Below are 23,373 nucleotides of genomic sequence, written 5' to 3'. Positions count from 1 at the left end.
GAGACCAGAGCTTCTCCACTTCTCCCTGTAATTTCACTGCATCTGATACTGAAGGAAATAAAGATAATGAACAGAAATGCAGAAGCTCAAACAAGTTCTCAAAGCTTCACTTTCAACATCACACACATCAGTTGAACACAATGATTAAATGGTGGAATAATAAGAATTGACAGTCGGAGATGTTTAGATTTGGCTTGGCGAGAGTTTCAGCTGAGGAACATCATCACACACACGTTGTATAAACATGGAGGATGAGATCTGGGAATCCAAATGGGAAAGTAAGAGAGTCTGATTTAAAAGGTTTCTAAGAGAAGAAAGGAAAAAGTCTAAAGAGTCCTGCAGAGTTCGATTCACCTGAACAGCTCAGACCTTTGATTTGTTCTCAACACTGTAACAGTAGAACAATTTCATTCAGCTTCACTTACATTGCTTTTCTGGATGCTGCAATCACAGGCATCACTCTCACAAGAATCCCATCACTGATCTTATCTGGAGTGATGTATTTATTCAGGTCAAATTCCTCCAGATCCTGTGCTGATGTCAGTAACACAAACGCCAGAGCAGACCACTGTGAAGGAGAAAGTTCACTTTGTGCTCCAGATTTCAGATACTGCTGGATTTCCTCCACTAGAGAATCATCACCCAGTTCATTCAGACAGTGGGACAGATTGATGGATTTCTCTGCAGGAAGATCTTCACTGATCTTCTCCTTGATGTACTGAACTGTTTCCTCTTTGTTCTGGGAGCTACGTCCTGTCTGTGTTACTAAGGAATGTAGAAGTTTCTGATTGGACTCAAGTGAGAGACCCAGAAGAAAGCGGAGGAAAAGATCCAGATGTCCAGTCTGACTTTTTAAAGCCTGATCTACAGCACTCCTGTGAACATCTGAAAGTGTCTCACAATTCCCAATATAATCACTATAAGCACTAAAATAATAAACATACTGATTCTGTTGAAGAACATTTCTCTGCTCCTTCATGAAGGTCAGGTGCACATACAGAGCTGCAAGATGTTCCTGAATGCTCAGATGAACAAAGCAGTACACTTTACTCTGGTGAAGCCCAAACTCCTCTCTGAAGATCTGCGTACACACACCTGAATACACTGCTGCTTCTGTCACATCAATATCACACTCTCTCAGGTCTTCCTCATAGAAGATCAGGTTTTGTTTCTCCAGCTGCTGGAAAGCCAGTTTCCCCAGTTTGAGAAGCATTTCTTCATCGCTCTCCTGCTTCTGTAGGTACTTCTCTCTTATGATGTTGGTCTGAATGATGAGGAAGTGTGTGTACATTTGAGTCAGAGTCTTGGGGATCTCTCCACTCTCTGCTTCACCCAACATTCTCTCTAGAACAGCAGCTGAAATCCAGCAGAACACTGGGATGTGGCACATGATATAGAGGCTTCTTAAAGACTTCAGGTGTGTGATGATCTTATTGGCCAGGTTCAGATCACTGATCCTCTTCCTGAAGTACTCCTCCTTCTGAGGGTTATTGAACCCTCGTACCTCTGTGACTCGATGGACACACTCAGAGGGGATTTGATCAGCTGCTGCTGGTCTGGAGGTGATCCAGATAAGAGCAGAGGGAAGCAGGTTTCCTTTGATCAGGTTTATCAGCAGCACATGCACTGGTGCTGATTCAGTTACATCACACACTTTCACTGTCTTCTGGAAATCCAGAGGAAAACGACACTCATCTAAACCATCAAAAATGAACAAAATCTTCTCCAACCTGGAAATGTCGATTTCTTTCATTTTCTTAAAAAACACATGAAGGAGCTCCACCAGACTCAGTTTCTGCTCCTTCATCAAATTCAGCTCTCTGAAAGGAAGTGGGAATATGAGGTGGATGTCCTGATTTGTTTTCCCTTCAGCCCAGTCCAGAACAAACTTCTGCACAGAGACTGTTTTTCCAATTCCAGCTACTCCCTTAGTCAGAACGTTCCTGATGGGTTCTTTATCTTGTTCAGATAAGGGTTTTGTCAAAACTCTCCTGATGGTTTTCTTTTGTTTAGATATGAACTTAGTCAGAACGTTCCTGATGGGTTCTTCATCTTGTTCAGATAAGGGTTTATTCAGAACTCTTCTGATGGCTTTGTCTTGTTCAGGTAGGGGTTTAAAGATGTCACTGCATTTGATTGGTGTGTCCTCAGTTGGGTTCCTCCTGGATGCTGCCTCGATCTGTTTTACCTCATGTTCTTTATTGATGTCTCCACTGTCTCCCTCTGTGATGTAGAGCGCTGTGTAGATCTCATTCAGGAGGGTTCGGTTTTCCTGCTTTACCATCAATCTATTCAAACACTGAAACTTCTTCATCAGATTGAACTTGAACTTCTTCTGGAATTCATCTGCAGCAGTGGATTCTGGGTCGTGTCTGTGACAGGGTGAAGTAGGAAGACATGGTAAGACATGGGCTCCAATGATTAGAGTAGAAGTTCACATTTTTCCTGCTAGATAGATCTTATGATGTTCTCACTGTGGATTTAATTTATTCTACTGGAGGTTTTCTATCATCTAATCACTCTGACACTGACACACTGCTATTCTAAAGCTCTCTGCTGTTAGTAACTACAGAGTCATGGTGTTGGTTTTGATTGTACCCTGTAGCTGTGATGATGATCTCTCTTCTGTCTCCTGCCTTCTGTAGAACACTGGGAACAAAAACAAGTGTTAAAGATCTCAATGTTCCTGTAGTGAGAGCAGGAACACTTCGAGAACACACTATTGTAATGCATTACTAGGTGGATGTCCTGCATCATTAATAAACAAGCTACAGTTAGTCCAGAATGCAGCAGCCACTCACACTCACACAGCAGAGTTCTCACAAGGTGGAGAAAATATCACCATATAACCCTAATCTTTTCATCCCTACACTGGCTACCTGTTAAGTTTCAAATTAACTACAAACTACTGCTACTTACTTACAAAACACTAAATGGCAGGGGTGTAGATTACACGGGGGATGCGGGGGACATGTCCCACTCACTTTTCTTATAAAAAGTAAATTCGTCCCCCTCACTTTTTTTGTGGAGCGTGTGTATTCACTACATGTTAAGGTTTTAATGGAGCAATGTATATAAATGCAGAGTGATTTAAAATTCAAAGAGACAAGATCGTCTATACATGACGTTCACGTATCAATGGCAATCAGTTATCATCACACGCCCTGGTACAGTAGCTCGAGTCAAACATTCGGTTGCGATGAGCTTAAATTTGCAAAAAACGCTTCAGTCCTTTTTTTACAAAAAAGTCACACAGTGTATGTTGCATATGGTATCCGAATTGTGTTGCACAATGTTTAGTAACTCTGCCTGTTGCTCTTGTTGAATAATTAGCAAGTTTTAAAGGATTATAAGGAAAAATAGCTGCTTGGACAAACGTTCACTTTTTTCTTTTGTTTTAACAAGTGTGTTATCAGAACCCTTCAAATAAGAATAAAGATAATGTTGAACTGAGATTTTACAGCATGTTTAACTCTGCCAATTCTACATAATATCAGGTATGTGTCACGGTATGGACACGGAGAGACGAGGACGACGAATAGTAACATTTAAGATGTGATTTTATTAATAAGGAGCAAGTAAATCACACACACATACAACGTAGTAAAGACGATAACCGACACTGAGTAAAGAGTATAAATAGAGTCATGGCCGCAGGAAGTGGGGGTGCTGGGGGTGCTGCAGCACCCCCTATTGGCAAGAGCGAGATTTTTAAAATATGTAGGCCTATTTAAAAGTATTTTGCACAATTTATAAATTCCTTATGAATATTTTAGGAAATGATTTTGACACACGTAGGCTATTAAGTGTATTTTGGATTTTAATTTAATTATTTTGATTATTTTAATTATATTGATTTTTCAAGTTAATTTGTAAAGCGCGTTTCACACGCGAGGGTGATTTTAGTTTGGCTTTCTCTGGCAGTGCGCAAACATAGCCTAAATGCCTTGCCCTTGTGGAAGATAAAATTAGCTCTTCGTGCCTTTTACAACAACATGAAGATATCAGAAAAAGAGATCGGTGGTCTCTTTCCTGCTTGTGTTCCACATCCCTCTCAAAGTGCAGAGCGGGAGGCTATAACGCGTCTTTGTGTGGAAATATAAAACTTTTTTTGTTTTTTTAAAATGGATTCAACTTTATTATATTATGTAAGTTACCAGTATTTACTGATATTTATTTCAATGCTTTACAGGCTTTAGTGTGTTGTTTCTTTGTTTGTTTTTTTTATTTATTTCAAAACAACCCCCCAACCACCGCAACACCGCCGGTATTTGGTCCATTACCACCGCAGTGGTTAAAAAAAAAAGTGCCATCGTCACAGCCCTATGTATTTATTTTTAAAATGTATTCTAAATAGGCCCATAGGCTCATTGTTTTTTTTGTCAAAAAAAAAAAATAAAAAAAATTCTCAGCCCCCCTGTTCAAAATTACTTCCAGCGGCCCTGAATAGAGTCCGGGTGAACAGACAGGTGAAGACGGGAAACAAACATGGTGGATGACGGGGTGTAAAGGATTATGGGTAATGTAGTCAGGTGAATGATGGTAGATGACAGGGGAAACGTTACAGTATGCTGATAGGAATGATCTTTATTTTATGGGCTGCTCTTTCATTATTGCACTAATTTAAAATTTTTATGTGTTGTCAAGAATGAGCAAGAAACAGACAGCCTAGGTTTGTCAGGGCAGATTCAGTATGTTACACAAGAAACTTTACAGGTGAGAACAGATGTGGCTTTTAACACCTGGCTGCTATTGCAGTTTTTTTCTTTTTTTTACACTTTAAAATGTGTAATCTATTTATACACAAGTGTTTGTAAGATTATATATGGACCAATTATAAAAAATGTAATTAGTAAAATATAGAATTATTTTTTTTTTAAACATTGGCTGTTTATTAGTAGTAAAGTAGCTTTATATATTGAGGTATATGTTCGCTTTAACACTGTGTAAAAAGCTACTACTTTTAAACAAACCAGCCAGGAAGCTTAAAAGAAGTGACACTAAAGCTTTATTTCATCTCATTGTATAATTGATATCGGGTCTTGACATGTTTGTCAGTTGAGTTCAATACATATTTTCTTTCAATAGTTTGTTTTGAATGACTTGTTTTATTCCTGAAACATGGACTGTAGAATAGAACAAAATGAAGTATTATTCGAATGTGCAAGTATCCATTACTGTGTGCCATGTTCTGTACATACACAAAATACAATTTGAAATATGTAAATAATATACTCTTAGTACTATTATAAGGACATCTTTGTACTTTATACTCAAAAAGGTTCACATTACTACCTTAGAGTACCAATGTGTACCTTAATGTACAACTATACATTTTTGGGGTAAATAAGGTACAAAGATGTCCTTTTAAGGGTACTGTCCCAGTGGCAAGCTGTTGTATTTCTTTCTTTCTTTCTGTTTTATAATCATATATAATCATAAAGCATATAAAGCAAAAAATTATGATTAAAAATAAAACCTGTCAATTACACAAGGGTTAACTGAAAACCCCCACTTTTGAAATGATGGCTACGCCCCTGCTAAATGGTTTATCTCCATGTATGTCTCCAGTCTTCTAACACGCTACAATCCATCACGCTCTTTCAGATCTCAAAACTGTGGCCTTCTAGTAGTTTCTAGAATAGCAAAAAAGTCCACTAAGGGCGGTAGATCATTTTCACATTTAGCTCCTAAACTCTGGAATAGTCTTCCTGACAGTGTTCGGGGTTCAGATACACTCTTCCAGTTTAAGTGTAGATTAAAAACATATCTTTTTAGCAAAGCCTACACATCACACACATCACACACATCACATCATAACCTTGTGCTCCAGAATACATGATCACATGCACATTATCAACTTGTGCTGTTAATATCATGAACAGCAGCTATGCTAATTGCTCTCCACTGCTTCTCTTTCTCTCCCCATTCCGAGGCATCTTGAGGTTGCTCCAGCACCAGTCAAGTCCCACCTTTTCAAGATTGTAGACCTTCAAAAATCTTAATCGCTATAAAAAATAACTTTCTACATATGATGTTACTCCATCATTGAGTGTTTAAAGACTGGCATGGAGAAGCAGGTGTTGGATCAATGATGCTATTTTATGAGTTATTCAGTAGCTCCTGATTCCACAAAGTCATCTAACTGTAGAAGACTGTAGAAAGGACATTACTCACAATCACACACTCCAGTGCTCATGTTAGTTCTCACTCTACAGTGTTCTGTATTGTTGTAAGATTTATAATCACACACTTGATATCACCCAAATGAGGATGGATCCCCTTTTGAGTCTGGTTCCTCTCAAGGTTTCTTCCTCATTCATCTAAGGTAGTTTTTCCTTCACCACAGTCTCTTCAGGCTTCATCATCAGCGATAAACACACATTATTCACTTTAATTCTTAAGTTCTGTAAAGTTGCTTTGAGACAATGTCCATTGTGAAAAGCTCCATAGAAATAAACTTTTTCCTACTTTTCTATTCTTCCTACACAAACCTCCAAAAGTATTGGAACAGGAAGTCAAGTTCTTTGGGTTTTTGCTCGACACTGAAGACATTTGGATTTAAGAGTAAAAGATGAAAATGATATAATAGATTAGAATTCCAGCTTTAGTCATTAACTGTGACTGTAACTATGAGAATTATGGGATGTTACCTGTGTACAGGTGAGGAGATTCCAGTTCTGAAGTTGGCAGGAAGTTCCATAGACCAATCACTCTTCATGGAGACACAGCTGGGTTCTGGGGAGTGTGATCTCTCTCTCTTTCCTTTACTGTTTAAAATGATAAAAATTTACATGAGACAGAATTTCTATGTTTAAAAATGTGTAGATGAATTTGTATCATAAGGTATACACAAGATTTCTGTTAACTCCTCAAATTTGTTACATTTAACTGAAACAGTGTTGCACAATTAATTGTATCACAATTGTAAAGTTTTTTTGTGTGATTGTATGACGCCAACATTGCGATTTAATGAAATACACAAGTGCATGTGTGGACACATACTTTCTAAGAACAGTTTGCACATTTTCCGTAACAAAACACTAAAAACACCAGATAGTTTCAGTTTAGGCAGCGCACGTATGGCTGGTGTGGTGTGGTGACTTTCCGTTGTGCAGCGCAGAGACCAGGTGCAGGTGAATACCGAACAGATCGACACTGAACTGGTGTCACACACTCGCAGTAACGCACATCTTTGCTCATACTCAAGCCGGGACACACACACACACACACACACACACTCTCGCGCTAACGCACATCATGCCTCAAAACCAACGCATAACCTGCATACACACCGTCAGCTCTGCCCGGTATTTCTCTCTCTCTATCAGTCAGCTCTGCATGCTCTCTCTCTCTCTCTCTCTCTCTCTCTCTCTCTCTCTCTCTCTCTCTCTCTCTCTCTCTCTCTCTCTCTCTCTCTCTCTCTCTCTCTCTCTCTCTCTCTCTCTCTCTCTCTCTCTCTCTCTCTCTCTCTCTCTCTCTCTCTCTCTCTCTCTCTCTCTCTCTCTCTCCCTCCCTCCCTCCCTCCCTCCCTCCCTTTGGGGTCTGTTACATTCTGCATAACAGGTCAGTTTGTAGCATTTGGAACCCTGGACAAGATTCCTATTGTAATCCCACCACAATGCTTCACTCCCACACCACACACATCATCAGCAATCCTCCATAAAACACACAAACACATTTAATAATAATGACTGCAAAACTGATTGCTCTTGGGGCCGCCTTCCCGTGGGCTCACCACCTGCAGGAGGGGCCGTAAGGGACGGTGCTGTGAGGATTGGGCAGCAGTCGAAGGCGGGGGCCTGCTTGGACTGCTGCCCCCGCGACTCGAATTACGGATAAGCGGAAGAAAATGAATGAATGACTGCAAAACTGCCTGAATTTAAGTGTAAACACGTCCTGTATCTTAAACTTCAGCAGAAAAACAGGTAAATAATGGAAATGGGCAGCGGCAGAACGTTCCCCGACAAAATGTTTCAAATATCTTATTTTTGTCGCTCTTTCAGCTGTAACTGTAAATGTTTACACTAATGCAAATGCTATTTCATTTTGGAAAAAAAAAATAATTTGAAAGCCTTAATTTTATGTAGATTTACAAAAACAGATTTCAGCATTATCACTAATCTGTGTGCACTTCCCTTGATAACCAATCAAGTGTACTCATGCCACCATTTATTATATCGCAATCACAATATTGACCATAATTATCACAACAGGACATTTTTCCCCAAATCGTGCAGCTCTAACTTGAAACACAATGAAATGCCTGCAGTACATTACTGCTAAACATTATCAAACTGTAGAGAATTCACAGCAGATCTGAAGATAGAGTTACTATAAACCCTTTGTATAAACCCTTAGGCTTTAAAACACCACAAATGCAGAAAAAATATTCCCTCTAAACTGACCCAAGGCAGGAGATGCGTACATCCTGGCAGATCCCAACATATTGTAAACATATGTTCTAAACAGCTGCTAATGACTGTGTAGTGCAGCCACTAACTGTGACTTTAACAGTGAGATTTGTAGACAAATTTGTATAATAAGGTATAATCACAATATTCCTGTTTAAAATTCATTATAATCTTTCTCACTTCTTACACACTAGGAATAGTAGCATACAGAACACAGATTGTGAACAGGGAACAAACACCCCTGCAGTATAGTTCCTTAAAAATCCACAACCTTGTTTCATTTAACTTGAAATACAACAAAATGCTAATAGTAGCAGATCTCCATAGTGCTGCTTATATCCACATGCTAAGAGCAGGAACAAACAGGTCTTCACAAAGAGACAATGGAAACATGGGAGTATAAATACAAAAACTAATCAAAAGGCAAAAAATAAACAGTTGTGGGACATAATTTCATCAATCACTTTTTCAAGTGAGTACTAAAGATTTATTCTTACCATAAATATTACTTATTATTTCTATAGAAACTCCATAATGCAGATATGAACAGTTCATTAGTAAAACACTAAAACATGGCAGGTTACCAGTCTTTTGAGGGTGAGGTCACATGACATGTCCCCTGATCAGGGATCTCCATTTTTCAATGCTCATGTACACGCAGAGTCCTGAAGACGCCGATCTCTTCTGCTGGAATTAATCACATTCCTAGAAAACATAAAAACAACATGCAGTTAAAACTGGAAGAAAATCTTCCTCTAAAGTCCCATTAGAGCTGAAAGCCATAGACATAGACACAGACGCCTCAACGGCCGCTTTGGTCCAACAAATGCACCTAAACAGCACATATAACAACATAACAATAACAGAGTCATAATAGCAATAACCCTACAAAAATAGATATTTTGATGATTAATAGAAATTATATAGTCTTTATCTTTATTTGCCATTAGTGTGGCACAAGTCAGGTCACTCTCAGTGCTGGTCCCAAGCCCGGATAAACAGGGAGGGTTGTGTTAAAACGTGCCAAATCAAATATGCGGGTCACGAATCAGAAATTCATACTGGATCGATCGAGGCCTGGGTTACCAACGACCGCCATAGTTATCGTTAGCCAACAGGGTACCGGTGGAGTACAGGGTACCGGTACTACTGTTGGCTGAAGGAGGAGAAGGAGAGGAGGAAGACGACTACAGAGACAGAAGGTAAAGGAGCAGTGTAGGAGAGTGGAGGTACGGGTTGGTACTTTAAATGTTGGCACTATGACTGGTAAAGGGAGAGAGATAGCTGATATGATGGAGAGGAGAAAGGTAGATATGTTGTGTGTTCAGGAGACCAAGTGGAAAGGGAGTAAGGCCAGGAACATTGGAGGTGGGTTTAAACTGTTCTATCATGGTGTGGCTGGAAAGAAAAATGGTTTAGGGGTGATTCTGAAGGAAGAGTACAGTAAGAGTGTAGTGGAGGTGAAGAGAGTTTCTGATAGAGTGATGAATGTGAAGCTGGAAGTTGAAGGGATGATAAATGTCATCAGTGCCTATGCTCCAGAGGCGGGCTGTAAGATGGAGGAGAAGGAAAAATTCTGGAGTGAATTAGATGCAGTGGTAGATGGTGTACCTAGAAATGAACGATTGGTGATTGGGGCAGACTTTAATAGGTATGTAGGTGAAGAGAACAGAGGTGATGAGGAGGTTATGGGTAGGCCTCAAGGAGAGGAATCTGGAAGAGCAGATGGTGGTAGATTTTGGTAAAAGGATGGAAATGGCAGTGGTGAATACTTATTTAAGGAAGAAGGAGGATCATAGGGTGACGTATAAGAGTGGAGGGAGGTGCACACAGGTGGACTATGTTCTATGAAGGAGATTGAAGACTGTAAGGTGTTGGCAGTGGACAGTGTAGCTAGACAGCATCGGATGTTGGTCTGTAGGATGGTTTTAGAGGTGAAGAAGAAGAGGGGGAGAGTGAGGACTGAAAGAAGAATAAGATGGTGGAAACTGAAAAAGGAAGAGTGTAGTGTGAGGTTCAGGGAAGAGGTCAGACTGGGAGTGGTGGTGAAGAGGTGCTTGATGATTGGGCAACTACTGCAGAAGTGATAAGGGAGACAGCTAGAAAGGTACTTGGTGTGACATCTGGAAATAGAAAGGAAGACAAAGGAGGAGGTGGAATGAGGAGGTACATGAACATATAAGGAGAAAGAGGTTGGAGAAACAGAATTGGGATTGAGAGAGATAATAAAAGTAAGCAGGAGTACAAGGAGATGCAGCAGCAGGTTAAGAGGGATGTGGTGAAAGCCAAGGAAAAGGCACATGAGGAGCTGTATGAGAAGTTGGACAGTAAGAAAGGAGAAAAAGGATTTATAGCGATTGTCCAGGCAGAGGGACCGAGCTGAGATGTGCTGCAAGTTAGAGCAATAAAGGATGGAGATGTGTTGACTAGTGAGGAGAGTGTGTTGAGAAGATGGAGGGAGTATTTTGAGCAGCTGATGAATGAGGAAAATGAGAGAGAGAGAAGGTTGGATGATGTGGAGTTAGTAAAGCAGGAAGTGGATAGAATTAGTAAGGAGGAACTGAGAGCAGCTATTAAGAGGATGAAGAGTGGAAAGTCGGTTGGACATACCGGTAGAAGCATGGAGATGTTTAGGAGAGATGCAGTGGATTTGTAAGAATAAGGGAGATGTGCAGACCTGCAGTAACTACAGGGGAATAAAGTTTATCAGTCACACCATGAAGTTATGGGAAAGAGTAGTGGAAGCCAGGCTGAGAGAAGAGGTGAACATCTGTGAGCAACAGTATGGATTCATGCTGAGGAAGAGCACCACAAACACATTATTTGCTTTGAGAATGTTGATGCATTGTGTATTTGTGGTTTTATAGAAAGCATACAACAGGGTGAAGAGAGGAGTTGTGGTATTGTATGAGGAATTCAGGTGTGTCAGAGAAGTATTTGAGGGTGGTGCAGGACATGTATGAGGACAGTGTGACAGCAGTGAAGTGTGCAGTAGGAACGACAGACTGGTTCAAGGGGAAGTTTGGATTACTACTACTGCATCTAGGATTGGCTCTGAGTCCTTTCCTGTTTGTAGTAGTGATGGACAGGTTGACGGACGAGGTCAGACAGGAGCCTCTATGGACTATGATGTTTGCGGATGATATTGTGATTTGCGTTGAGAGTAGGAAGCAGGTTAAGAAGAGCCTGGAGAGGTGGATGTGCGTGCTGGAGAGAAGGGGAATGAAAGTCAGTAGGAGTAAGACAGAGTACATGTGTGAATGAGACAGAGGGCAGTGGAGTGGTGCGGTTGCAGAGAGAAGAGGTGGAGAAGGTGGAGGAGTTCAGGTACCTGGGATCAACAGTGCAAAGTAATGGAGTGTGTGTTAGAGAAGTGAAGAAAAGAGTGCAGGCAGGGTGGAGAAGAGTGATAGCAGGAGTGATTTGTGATAGAAGGGTATCTGTGAGAGTGAAAGGGAAAGTTTATAGGACAAGGAAAAGTCAAATGGTGAAGTTAAAATCAGAAAAGCCTTTTTCTTACTGACAAGACTTTATTTCAGTGATTGTGAATTAAATTCCATGACAGTATTGGCGTCTCCACAATTTTTACCCAAAAATATAAAAGACAAAAATTTACAAGTGTGAGTTTCACTATTCATTATTTAATCATATTCTAACTATCGAGATTTTATATACAGTGAGGAAAACAAGTATTTGAACACCCTGCTATTTTGCAAGTTCTCCCACTTAGAAATCATGGAGGGGTCTGAAATTGTCATTGTAGGTGCATGTCCACTGTAAGATACATAATCTAAAAAAAAAATCCAGAAATCACAATATATGATTTTTAAACTATTTATTTGCATGATACAGCTTCAAATAAGTATTTGAACACCTGTCTATCAGCTAGAATTCTGACCCTCAAAGACCTGTTAGTCTGCCTTTAAAATGTCCACCTCCACTACATTTATTATCCTAAATTAGATGCACCTGTTTGAGGTCGTTAGCTGCAAAAAGACACCTGTCCACCCCATACAATCAGTAAGAATCCAACTACTAACATGGCCAAGACCAAAGAGCTGTCCAAAGACACTAGAGACAAAATTGTACACCTCCACAAGGCTGGAAAGGGCTACGGGGAAATTGCCAAGCAGCTTGGTGAAAAAAGGTCCACTGTTGGAGCAATCATTAGAAAATGGAAGAAGCTAAACATGTCTGTCAATCTCCCTCGGACTGGGGCTCCATGCAAGATCTCACCTCGTGGGGTCTCAATGATCCTAAGGAAGGTGAGAAATCAGCCTAGAACTACACGGGAGGAGCTGGTCAATGACCTGAAAAGAGCTGGGACCACCGTTTCCAAGGTTACTGTTGGTAATACACTAAGACGTCATGGTTTGAAATCATGCATGGCACGGAAGGTTCCCCTGCTTAAACCAGCACATGTCCAGGCACGTCTTAAGTTTGCCAACGACCATTTGGATGATCCAGAGGAGTCATGGGAGTAAGTCAGATGAGACCAAAATAGAACTTTTGGGTCATAATTCCACTAAACGTGTTTGGAGGAAGAAGAATGATGAGTACCATTCCAAGAACACCATCCCTACTGTGAAGCATGGAGGTGGTAGCATCATGCTTTGGGGGTGTTTTTCTGCACATGGGACAGGGCGACTGCACTGTATTAAGGAGAGGATGACCGGGGCCATGTATTGCGAGATTTTGGGGAACAACCTCCTTCCCTCAGTTAGAGCATTGAAGATGGGTCAAGGCTGGGTCTTCCAACAAGACAATGACCCGAAGCACACAGCCAGGATAACCAAGGAGTGGCTCTGTATGAAGCATATCAAGGTTCTGGCGTGGCCTAGCCAGTCTCTAGACCTAAACCCAATAGAGAATCTTTGGAGGGAGCTCAAACTCCGTGTTTCTCAGCGACAGGCCAGAAACCTGACTGATCTAGAGAAGATCTGTGTGGAGTAGTGGGCCAAAATCCCTCCTGCAGTGTGTGCAAACCTGGTGAAAAACTACAGGAAACGTTTAACCTCTGTAATTGCAAACAAAGGCTCCTGTACCAAATATTAACATTGACTTTCTCAGGTGTTCAAATACTTATTTGCAGCTGTATCATACAAATAAATAGTTCAAAAATCATACATTGTGATTTCTGGATTTTTTTTTTTAGATTATGTCTCTCACAGTGGACATGCACCTACGATGAAAATTTCAGACCCCTCCATGATTTCTAAGTGGGAGAACTTTCAAAATAGCAGGGTGTTCAAATACTTATTTTCCTCACTGTAACTGGAGATTCAATTTGAATCCCATGTAGATCATAAACCCTATTAGATACACACCTAGTTTTATTTTGATTCAGAAAAACTGCAGCTTTGTGTTAAGTTGGATTTGTTTAGGGGAACTTTTGCCCGAAACAATTAGGAGGATGAGTTACAGCAGAAACAAACCGAATCTGTCAAACCGGTCTGTCTTGTATGTGTATGGGGAAATTTCCAGGTCATGTGATGAAGGAAAACAGGAGAAAAGCCCATCTATCCTGAAGGAATCTATGCTGTGATAAAGGATCCAGTGGATCCCGCGTTCCGCACTGAATTCGGAAAGCTCATGTCTTCATGAACATGTATCTGCTCCACACTTCCCGTATCACCTCCGCTTAGAAAGCCATGATCTGCTCCTGTTTACGGGAAATCATCCTGAGCCATGACAACAACTCCAGGATCAGCTTGGAACAATCAAACAATCCCGATGTTCTCATGTCAGATCCTCCTCAATAAACTCAGAAAATCATCAAATCCAACTGAGGAATTTGGGCTGAAACTGTTGTCCTCCATTTGGCTGCTGTGCTGCAGTTTCCCTGCGGTCTTTCCACAAACTCCATTACATAGAAAACACAAACGCATTATTCCGATAGAAAGTCGTTTCAAGGAAAAACTCACCCACTTTTCTTCAGCACTGCTTGTTGTTGGACATGACTCTCACTGCTTCTGGCTTCTGTTGAAGATCTTTGTTTTTCTAACCACTCCTTAAAATTCAGTCGAGGCTGAAAAACGCTTTCACTTTTGGAAAACTGACTCGACACTTTGACGAGTTGGAAACGGAATTATTTTAATCGCACTCCGTCAAGTTCAATTTAAAGAGCAAGAACTAAAAGAGAAAGTGCTGCGATTAATAACAGCATGTAGTGGAGATGTTGTGGAGAAGAGGAAAGTCAGCCTTTTTCTCCCTTTAGAAACTGCTCCATCCTGAACTCCATACTGTGTCCCACTGGTGCCGAATGTGAAAGTGGGTCCTGAAAAAAGGTTTCTTCTCAAATCTTTCCAAGTTTTGTGCCCTCACTTTTAGATTTTCACATGATCTTACCATCATAAGTCCCAGTTTCCTTAAACGAGTACTTCCTAATTAATAGCATCTAATTTTGTTAGTGTTGATAAAACCTGTCAAATGTGTATGTCGTAATAAATTATAAATGTTATTAAACATATAAAAGCAAGTTTTAACATACATTTTAATGAGGTTTTGTGCCTGTTCTACCTTTATGTCTGACTCCACTGTAGAACATGTTGACTGAGTTTGACAACATCTTGTATTTCTACTTATCAGTAAACACACACAAACACCAAAGAAAGTAAATAATGAAACAAAGCAGCAGCTTCTCCAGAAGTCAGTTCCCCCGCAGTCTGTGCTTCCAGTGGAACTGCATGGAATTCAAGAGAAGATATGGTAAGGTGAGACAAAGGGAGAGGTGTAAAACACCGTCTCCGTGACAACAGTAAACCTGTACCACCAGCTCTACCGGTTTCTCTTGATGAGTGAGAGAAAGCATAGGCAGAAGACAGAGCAGCTGGTGTAGCAGTGTTCTGTGGAGATATCCAGTTCTCAGTGACTGCCAAAAAGTCGAAGGCATAGTGGGAAGCCAAGGCTGTGATAAAGTCAGCTTTCCTTACAGCAGACTGGCAATATCAGTTTTACACACACACACACAACATCAGAGTAAATACACAGTGTAATCCACAGCAGCACAAATATTGAATACATATTTTAAAATGAGTGACAGCAGCATTGTGCTTAGAGTATAAATCATCTCTGTATGTACCAGTGTGGTGGCACCAGTAGCATTCCAGACAGCCCTACAGCCCCCTGACTTTTAGCACAGTTCCAGCAGGGCACGGTTACACATACATAGACCAGCTACACTCACACAAAAGTACAGAGAGAAAAAAGTGGTTGTTCAGCAGCTTTATACACAAATCACATTTATAATAGAAATTCAGTAGTAATTAACTCAGCATCCTTATAATAACACAGTGATTCTACCTAATAATTTACCATGAGCAGGTGACTTTCTGCTACCCTGATGACACCAACATCAGAGAAGGACTTGAGAATGTCATTAAGTGTAGTGGTAGAAAACGTGTGGACAGTAGAGTAGTAGTTCTGGGAAATGCTTCCATGGACCACCGAGCAAGAGAAACCGTGATCACAAATAATTAGAAACTATGACAATTACCCAAGCAGATATGAAAATGCTACTACTCTAATATATAATTATTAGATGTATGATTAAAATAAGCCTGTTTTTCATATCTCATGCTTTTGTGTAATTGTGGCAGATCCCTCACCTTTCTCAGAGATTGTTCATGGAGCTCCAGAATGAGGGCGCATGACTTCTCTTGAATTTCTTCTATTTTCAAAGTCTCACACCAACAGTGGTCTCTTTCTCACCAAGCTTTTTACTGATGGTCTTGTAGCTCATTCCAGCCTTGTGCAGGTCTACAATCTCGTCCATTACGTCCAGATCTTTGTTCTTTCCTATGGTGTTGGACAGGTTGGACAGGTAAATGAAAGAGGTTGATTCTGTGATGGGGTGTTTTATACACCTAAAGGGACAGGACTAGTTTGGGGGTGTGGGAGTCAGAATTCTTGGTAAGGGATCAAATATTTTTTTTTTCTTTAAAGTTTATGGATTTATTTTCATATTCTGTCTGTGTTAAAATAAACCTACCATAAACATTCTGGACTGTTCATTTTTTGTTCCATCATAACGTATCCAATAAGTTGCCCAACAATATACATACAGACATACACACTTTTCAAGCATTTCTCTTATAAAAACAAACAGACACTAAAGCGTATAACAGCATATAAATGTCAGGCTGACGACGCGGAAGCAGATATAGTCCAATCATTGTCTTTATTTACTTAGCAAAAAACAAAACACTCACAAGCCGAGGAAACAAAACAAACAAAGATATCCACTCGAAACGAGTAATCCACCACGAGCGCGAATGTCCAAAGCAAAATCCAAATGTAAGTAAAGCCACCGGCAATGCGTAATCCAAAACGGAAATGGAGTTCGGCGATAGAGCCGGCGGTGACCGCCCGCGTTCGCGCAGCCACGCGACTCACCAGCATGACAATACAAGGACCGACAGCCTGTGACTCAAGAACATGAGTTTAAATAGTCTGATCCATAATGAGCCACAGCTGTCGGTATTCAAGGTGAGCAGCGTGACTGGTCTTGAGGGGGGCGTGGCAGGTTGAATCCCTGACAGCTATCGAGGGGGGCGTGGCAGGGGGATCCCTGACAGCTACCGAGGGGGCGTGGCAGGGGGATCCCTGACAGCTACCGAGGGGGCGTGGCAGGGGGTTTCCTGACAATAAAACTGTAAAGGGAGATATAATGTAACTCACAGATGTAAAATAGGATCAGATTTTCCATTTCCAGTACGTCATTTATAACCTTAAAATTCACTACAGCGGATCATCAGTCTCTACCCTGCTCTCTACATCTGCCTCTTTCACACCAACTACCTGCATGTCTTCCCTCACCACGTTTATTCATTTATTAGAACTATTTTATTTTTATTACTAAATCAATTAATCAGTGCCGTTGACATCATTGTATGGAGATCCCAAGGTCCACTGGGATTTTCCACTTGGTAAGTAAAACAGTTCATTAATATAGATGGGAACAATCCTTAAATTTATGGAACAAAAGCTGTTCAATCAGGTGAAGAAGTTGTGTTTAGAAGCTGTAGAAGTGAAAGGTAGCAGTTTGGTGATGCAGTAAATCACAGCAGACATTATAAACATATAACTTGCTGCACCAAATGTGTAGTAGGCAGGATAAGATAGATATTTACATTCAAGATTGTTTATTTGTTTTTTCACATTTAATCATGCAAGGAAATAGAGGAGATTGTATGATGTTTACTGATGATGTGTTTTAAGTTACCAAAATGACAGAAGCACTTTAATACTTTAGCCATTTATAAATGTTCAGATGAGGAACAGGGTTGCCAGATTCGTGTGTTTTCCAGTAATTGTTCAAAATCCACACAAAACTATATAGTAAATACACAAATCTTACCAATAACAATAGAAATTAATTCATAACGACAACAATACTGTGGCAAATCACACATTTTCAATATAATAAAGCAAATTAAATGTTCTTCTCTAAGGAAGGTTACGTTGTAACTACGTTGTAAACTATTTTCCATGTCTGTCATTTAACACAACAGAAGTCCATGTTTATTTCTATAGAACTATTCACAATTTACATTGTCTCGAAGCAGCTTTACAGAACTTTAGAATTAATGTGAATGATGTGTGTTTATCCCTGATGATGAAGACTGGGGCGACTGTGGGGAAGGAAAAACTCTCTTAGATTGTTGTATATTTCTTGTCTTGATGGAGTGTAGCTGTTTCTTGGAATGAATCCTCGCCGACACTGATATATCTTTGTAAATAAAGTTTTTATTTACCACAGACATTCAGCATCTTCACGAGCCTCCTGGATCAGCTCGGGGCCGCCGTATCGATGAATCGACGACGACGAATCATAGCTCCTCACATGTTAAATATTGCCCGATCTCTGGGTCCGCCCCCTTAATGTATATGACCTTATTTCTGCAATAATGCTTCAACACAAAGCAAAGTCTGTCTTTGTCCAGACTAAATGTATCCCAGATGTAACGGAGCTCCCTTTCCCAGATCATTCATCTTAATTATCTAATGAATGGGTCATCTCCCAAAAGGACATGCATCCTGAATCATATTCTATACATCGACTCATACTGATTTAAGGACGACAGTCCCATTTTCCCAGGCATGGCTCTAAACACTAGGCCTTTCATACATTGGCTTAACGAGAACCATCTGGTCTGCCTCCAGCAACACAGAACAAAGTCAAACACAGATCAAAGATATTGCATATTAAAGATATTACATATTTAAGATACTATAAGATGAAGTTGTTTTTTTTGTGTGTGTGTGTGTGTGTGTGTGTGTGTGTGTGTGTGTGTGTGTGTGTGTGTGTGTGTGTGTGTGTGTTGTGTGTTTTTGCATGTTCCCATGTGAATGGATATGTCCAAGAATGGGTATGTGAAACGAGCATGTGGGGCCAATGGCAGCTAAACAGTGGAGTGTCAAATTCAATTAAAACTAACTATATATTTAACTGGGTTCAACAAATGCCTGTTGAGAAAGTCATACCCATTTTGTTAATGACAAAAAAAAAATGTTTTACAGTTATTTTATATAATATCCAACAAGGAATTAATAAAAATATTAATTAAAAAAACCTTTATTGACACATATGTATCAAGTAAAACAATACAGAAAGGAACATGGACTGGAGACATAAATATACAATGCACAGAGCAACATAAAACATTGTGTTTTTCAGTCCAAAACCTTTGGATTAGATTTCCACCACCAAGTGCAACTTCATATTATAACAACACACACAGTTGTGCTGCAGAGCGAATATTGTCCAAGAAGATCACTCCAACAATCTCATTGTTTAAATGTCCAGTTTCTAGTCCAATAAATGTACTTCATTGAACTAACTATTCAATAGTACCCTATTTTAACTGAAAAATGACCCAGAGGACTATGACACACAGCAGTGTTAATCAAGATTAATCAAGAAAATAAGTGACTGATGATTCAACAATGAATGAAATGATGAACAATTAATAAAGTCTCCAAACCACAAAACAAAAAAAAAGATAAAAAAAGATATACTGAACAAAATTATAAATGCAACACTTTTGTTTTTGCCCCCATTTTTCATGAGCTGAACTCAAAGATCTAAGACTTAAAGACCTATTTCTCTCAAATATTGTTCACAAATGTGTCTAAATCTGTGTTAGTGAGCACTTCTCCTGTGCTGAGAGAATCATCCACCTCACAGGTGTGGCAGATCAAGATGCTGATTAGACAGCATGATTAGTGCACAGGTGTGTCTCAGGCTGGTCACAATAAAAAGCCCCTCTAAAATTTTTGAGAGAAATAGGTCTTTAGTGTACATAGAATCTTGGATCTTTGAGTTCAGCTCAGAAAAAAATTGGGGCAAAAACAAAAGTGTTGCATTTAAAATTGTATTCAGTGTACATTTGAGTATTTTTACAAAAAAAAAAACAATATGGACAACAGCAATGCAGCTCAACGGTGATCACATATACTGCTAAGTCCTACTACAGACCACAGATTTTGTTCTTTAGTCCAAGAACTTTGGGAGAAAGTTTTCCACCATCCATTTGCAGGAGCACTTTTTTACATGAACTTGTAGTATTTCAGCTCCTTAGGGTCAGATAAGTTCAGTGCATAGATGACTCCTAGCATCAGTGCACAAGCTTGATCTGAAAAGCCAATGTTGTCTAGGATTATTACTCCTTCAACATAAATGCCAAAGACTTCAAAATGTCCAACTTCTTCACTGTCCTTGTTCATAACATGAAAGCCCATGGGGTCTTTTGCAGGTCTCGCTGGGAGTTTTCTCCTTCGATGTTCTGTAACACAATAAGAAAAATGTCTGTTTATGTCATTTATCTAATCCTTATATCTTAATCAGAAACATCACATACTCTATGTTTCAAGTGCATAGCTATGGTGATTTTTAAAGCCATGCAGATAAAACGTACTGACAAAATGTAGGTATTTTATGATCCGGATACCCAATCAATTACTGATTATCACATTCAGGCCACATATCACATTTCAGTGCTCCAGGAGTATGGGGTCCGGGGTCCTTTACTAAGGGCTGTCCGGTCCCTGTACGACCGAAGCAGGATCTTGGTTCGCATTGCCGGCAGTAAGTCAGACTTGTTCCCGGTGCATGTTGGACTGCGGCAGGGCTGCCCTTTGTCACCGGTTCTGTTCATAATTTTTATGGACAGAATTTCTAGGTGCAGCCAGGGGCCGGAGGGTGTCCGGTTTGGTGACAACACGATTTCGTCTCTGCTCTTTGCAGATGATGTTGTCGTGTTGGCTTCATCAGACCAGGACCTTCAGCACACACTGGGACGGTTTGCAGCCGAGTGTGGAGCAGCTGGGATGAGAATCAGCACCTCCAAATCCGAGGCCATGGTCCTCAGTCGGAAAAGGGTGGCTTGCCCACTTCAGGTTGGTGGAGAGTTCCTGCCGCAAGTGGAGGAGTTTAAGTGTCTTGGGGTTTTGTTCACGAGTGAGGGAAGGGTGGAACGGGAGATTGACAGACGGATCGGTGCAGCTTCTGCAGTAATGCGGTCGATGTACCGGTCTGTCGTGGTGAAGAAAGAGCTGGCTCGGGCATCTGTTCCGGATGTCTCCTGGACGCCTTCCTTGGAAGGTGTTCCGGGTGCGTCCCACTGGGAGGAGACCCCAGGGAAGACCTAGGACACGCTGGAGAGACTATGTCTCCCGGCTGGCCTGGGAACGCCTCGGTGTCCCCCCCGGAAGAGCTGGAAGAAGTGTCTAGGGAGAGGGAAGTCTGGGCATCTCTGCTTAGACTGCTGCCCCCGCGACCCGGCCGCAGATAAGCGGGAGAAGATGATGATGATGATGATGAATCGCTAGATTAGTATAAGACATGTGCCGGTATTCTGTAATGCAGTAAATCGTGGTAATGAATATGCACAGTATTTTTATCGCAGACATTTCAAAATAGGGTGAATAATTGTAGATCCAAATGTAGAAGTTTAGAACGTGTCTTAGCTGCTTTTTCATGCTAGTACACTGCGTGTATGCTGTGTAAAAGAGACATGCGCACTCTGATGTAAACAGTCTCCACGTGGAGGAGAAGCATGGCGTGAGGTGGAACACTGACGATAATTTATGCCCCTTCTAAAAGGGTAAAGTCAAAGGTTTGGAAATATTTTGGGTAGCGGAAAATGCTGAGGGACTGCTGGTGGAAGACGATTTCCCTTTGTGTGAAACATGTGGAGGGAAAGTAGCAGCCAAACACCGGAACACGTCCAACATGTTCGCTCATCTTCCACACAACCATCCAGTGCGATTCAGGAAGATAAATGTCATTTTACTTCTTATTTCTGTGTCGTACACCATATAAAAACATTTTTCCACAGAATTGAATACCGTAATAAAACCTTACGGTATTATGCACTTGCCGGCTCGTGCTGTGGCTGTAGTGCAGCAGATCCAGGACATCACCATCCGACGTCGCACATGCCGAACAATGTGCCGCAGCTTGTCTGAGCTTCAGAGTACCTCAAATTTGTATAATGTTCCTTAGATGAAATCCCCCTGAAAAACAGAAGAACCAGAGGCTCACCATGCAACATCTCAAAACCAAAAGAGCACAGAGGCTCTGCTGAGCTCCAGAGCATGAGTCCTTAAATTAATAATAACGGTTATACCAGAGATCAGAGTAAATTAATAACAGTTATAACAGAGATCAGAGTAAATTAATAATAGCAGTTATACCAGAGATCAGAATGTCAGGCTGATGGACAGGACGCGGAAGCGGAAATAACTCAATCATGGTTTATTCAGTCAGTTCAACAAAAAAACACTCACAGTTGCCGTGGCGAGAAAACAAACAAAGAATATCCGCTCGAGCCGAGTAATCCAAAACGAAACTTAGAGTCCGAAAACGAAAGTAAACTGCAACGGCAAAGAATAATCCGCACATGGACACAGAGTCTGGAAACAGAACCAGCGGGCATGCTGGCGGTCGTGGGAACAGGAGACGACCAGCATGACAATTCAAGAATCGACAGCCTGTGACTCGAGAACGTGAGTTCTCTTTCATCATCTCGTGTTCGAGATCCACCTATGGAAGGAAGGGCATCCGTACCTGACCTCTGCAGAAGCATCCAATTGCACCAAGTCTGGCTTGACAGACAGCGCTACCTCTCCTCAGTTAACACTCGCTTCTCGTGACTTCTGCAATTTTTTCCTCACAGCTTCCTGGTTTTCTGGACTGCACTTTTTTCGTCTTCAGGAGGACATATCGTCTGATCAGCCTCCGCCGGACGTGCCCGTCCTCAGCCAGGTTAGCTTCGCGAGCCGCCCATTCCTTTTTTTTTTTCTCTTCTTCATGGCGCTTTCTAAAGCGGCACCGGCTACTCCGGTGGACAACCTATCGCGGGCCTGCCCGACCGCGTGCGGCGCACTCATCGCTGCATACAGTATCGCACATGCCTCAGATTACAGGGTCTTATGGCTTCGGCTGTCCATGCGTTGCCTCTAGGTCTTCTGAGAATGAGGGCTTTTATGAAGTGGGTTTTGTCCCTGCATCTCAGCCCGCTGCGCAATCTTTGCCGCTATGTCACGGTGACGCGCGCGTGCATGGCCGCGCTGCGCCACTGGAGAGCTGCAGAGTTTTACGCGCATGGGACCCCTCTCGGGGCGATCATGCTGCGGAAAGTGGTAACGACAAATGCCTCCTTAATGGGGTGGGGAGCCACACAGGAGGGCAGATCAGTGAACGGTGTATGGCCGAACTCACTTCATTCAGCCCATATAAATTATTTGGAGCTCCTCACTGTGTTAAAAGCTCTAAGGCATTTTTTGCCTCGCCTGCAGGGACATCATGTGCTGGTGCGCTGCGACAATACGACAGCTGTGGCACATATCAACCGTCAAGGCGGCATGCGCTCCTCCAAGCTTCATGCTCTAGCTCACAGGTTGCTGGTTTGGAGCGCACGGCATTTTCTGTCGTTACGGGCGACTTACGTCCCGG

General features: G+C 41.3%; 1 protein-coding gene across 1 annotated transcript in view; it reads right to left on the bottom strand.

Moving 5' to 3' along the window:
* Nucleotides 1–23,373, bottom strand: part of LOC310738041 (uncharacterized protein) — a 924,051-nt gene that overhangs the window by 581,050 nt on the left and 319,628 nt on the right. Inside the window, exons 10-13 of the mRNA XM_083562839.1 lie at nt 6,654–6,770; nt 2,599–2,649; nt 426–2,372; nt 1–48 (exon numbers count right to left, since the gene is read on the bottom strand). The exon at nt 1–48 is cut by the window's left edge and continues 147 nt beyond it. Of these exons, the coding sequence (XP_083418965.1) occupies nt 1–48; nt 426–2,372; nt 2,599–2,649; nt 6,654–6,770 (2,163 nt within the window). The remainder of the gene's footprint in view (nt 49–425; nt 2,373–2,598; nt 2,650–6,653; nt 6,771–23,373) is intronic.

The sequence above is a fragment of the Silurus aristotelis genome (assembly GCF_946808225.1).
Source record: "Silurus aristotelis genome assembly, chromosome: 15".
In the NCBI taxonomy this organism is placed as follows: domain Eukaryota; kingdom Metazoa; phylum Chordata; class Actinopteri; order Siluriformes; family Siluridae; genus Silurus; species Silurus aristotelis.
Note: the sequence above shows the minus strand (reverse complement) of the source record. Positions and strands in the feature narration are given on the sequence as shown.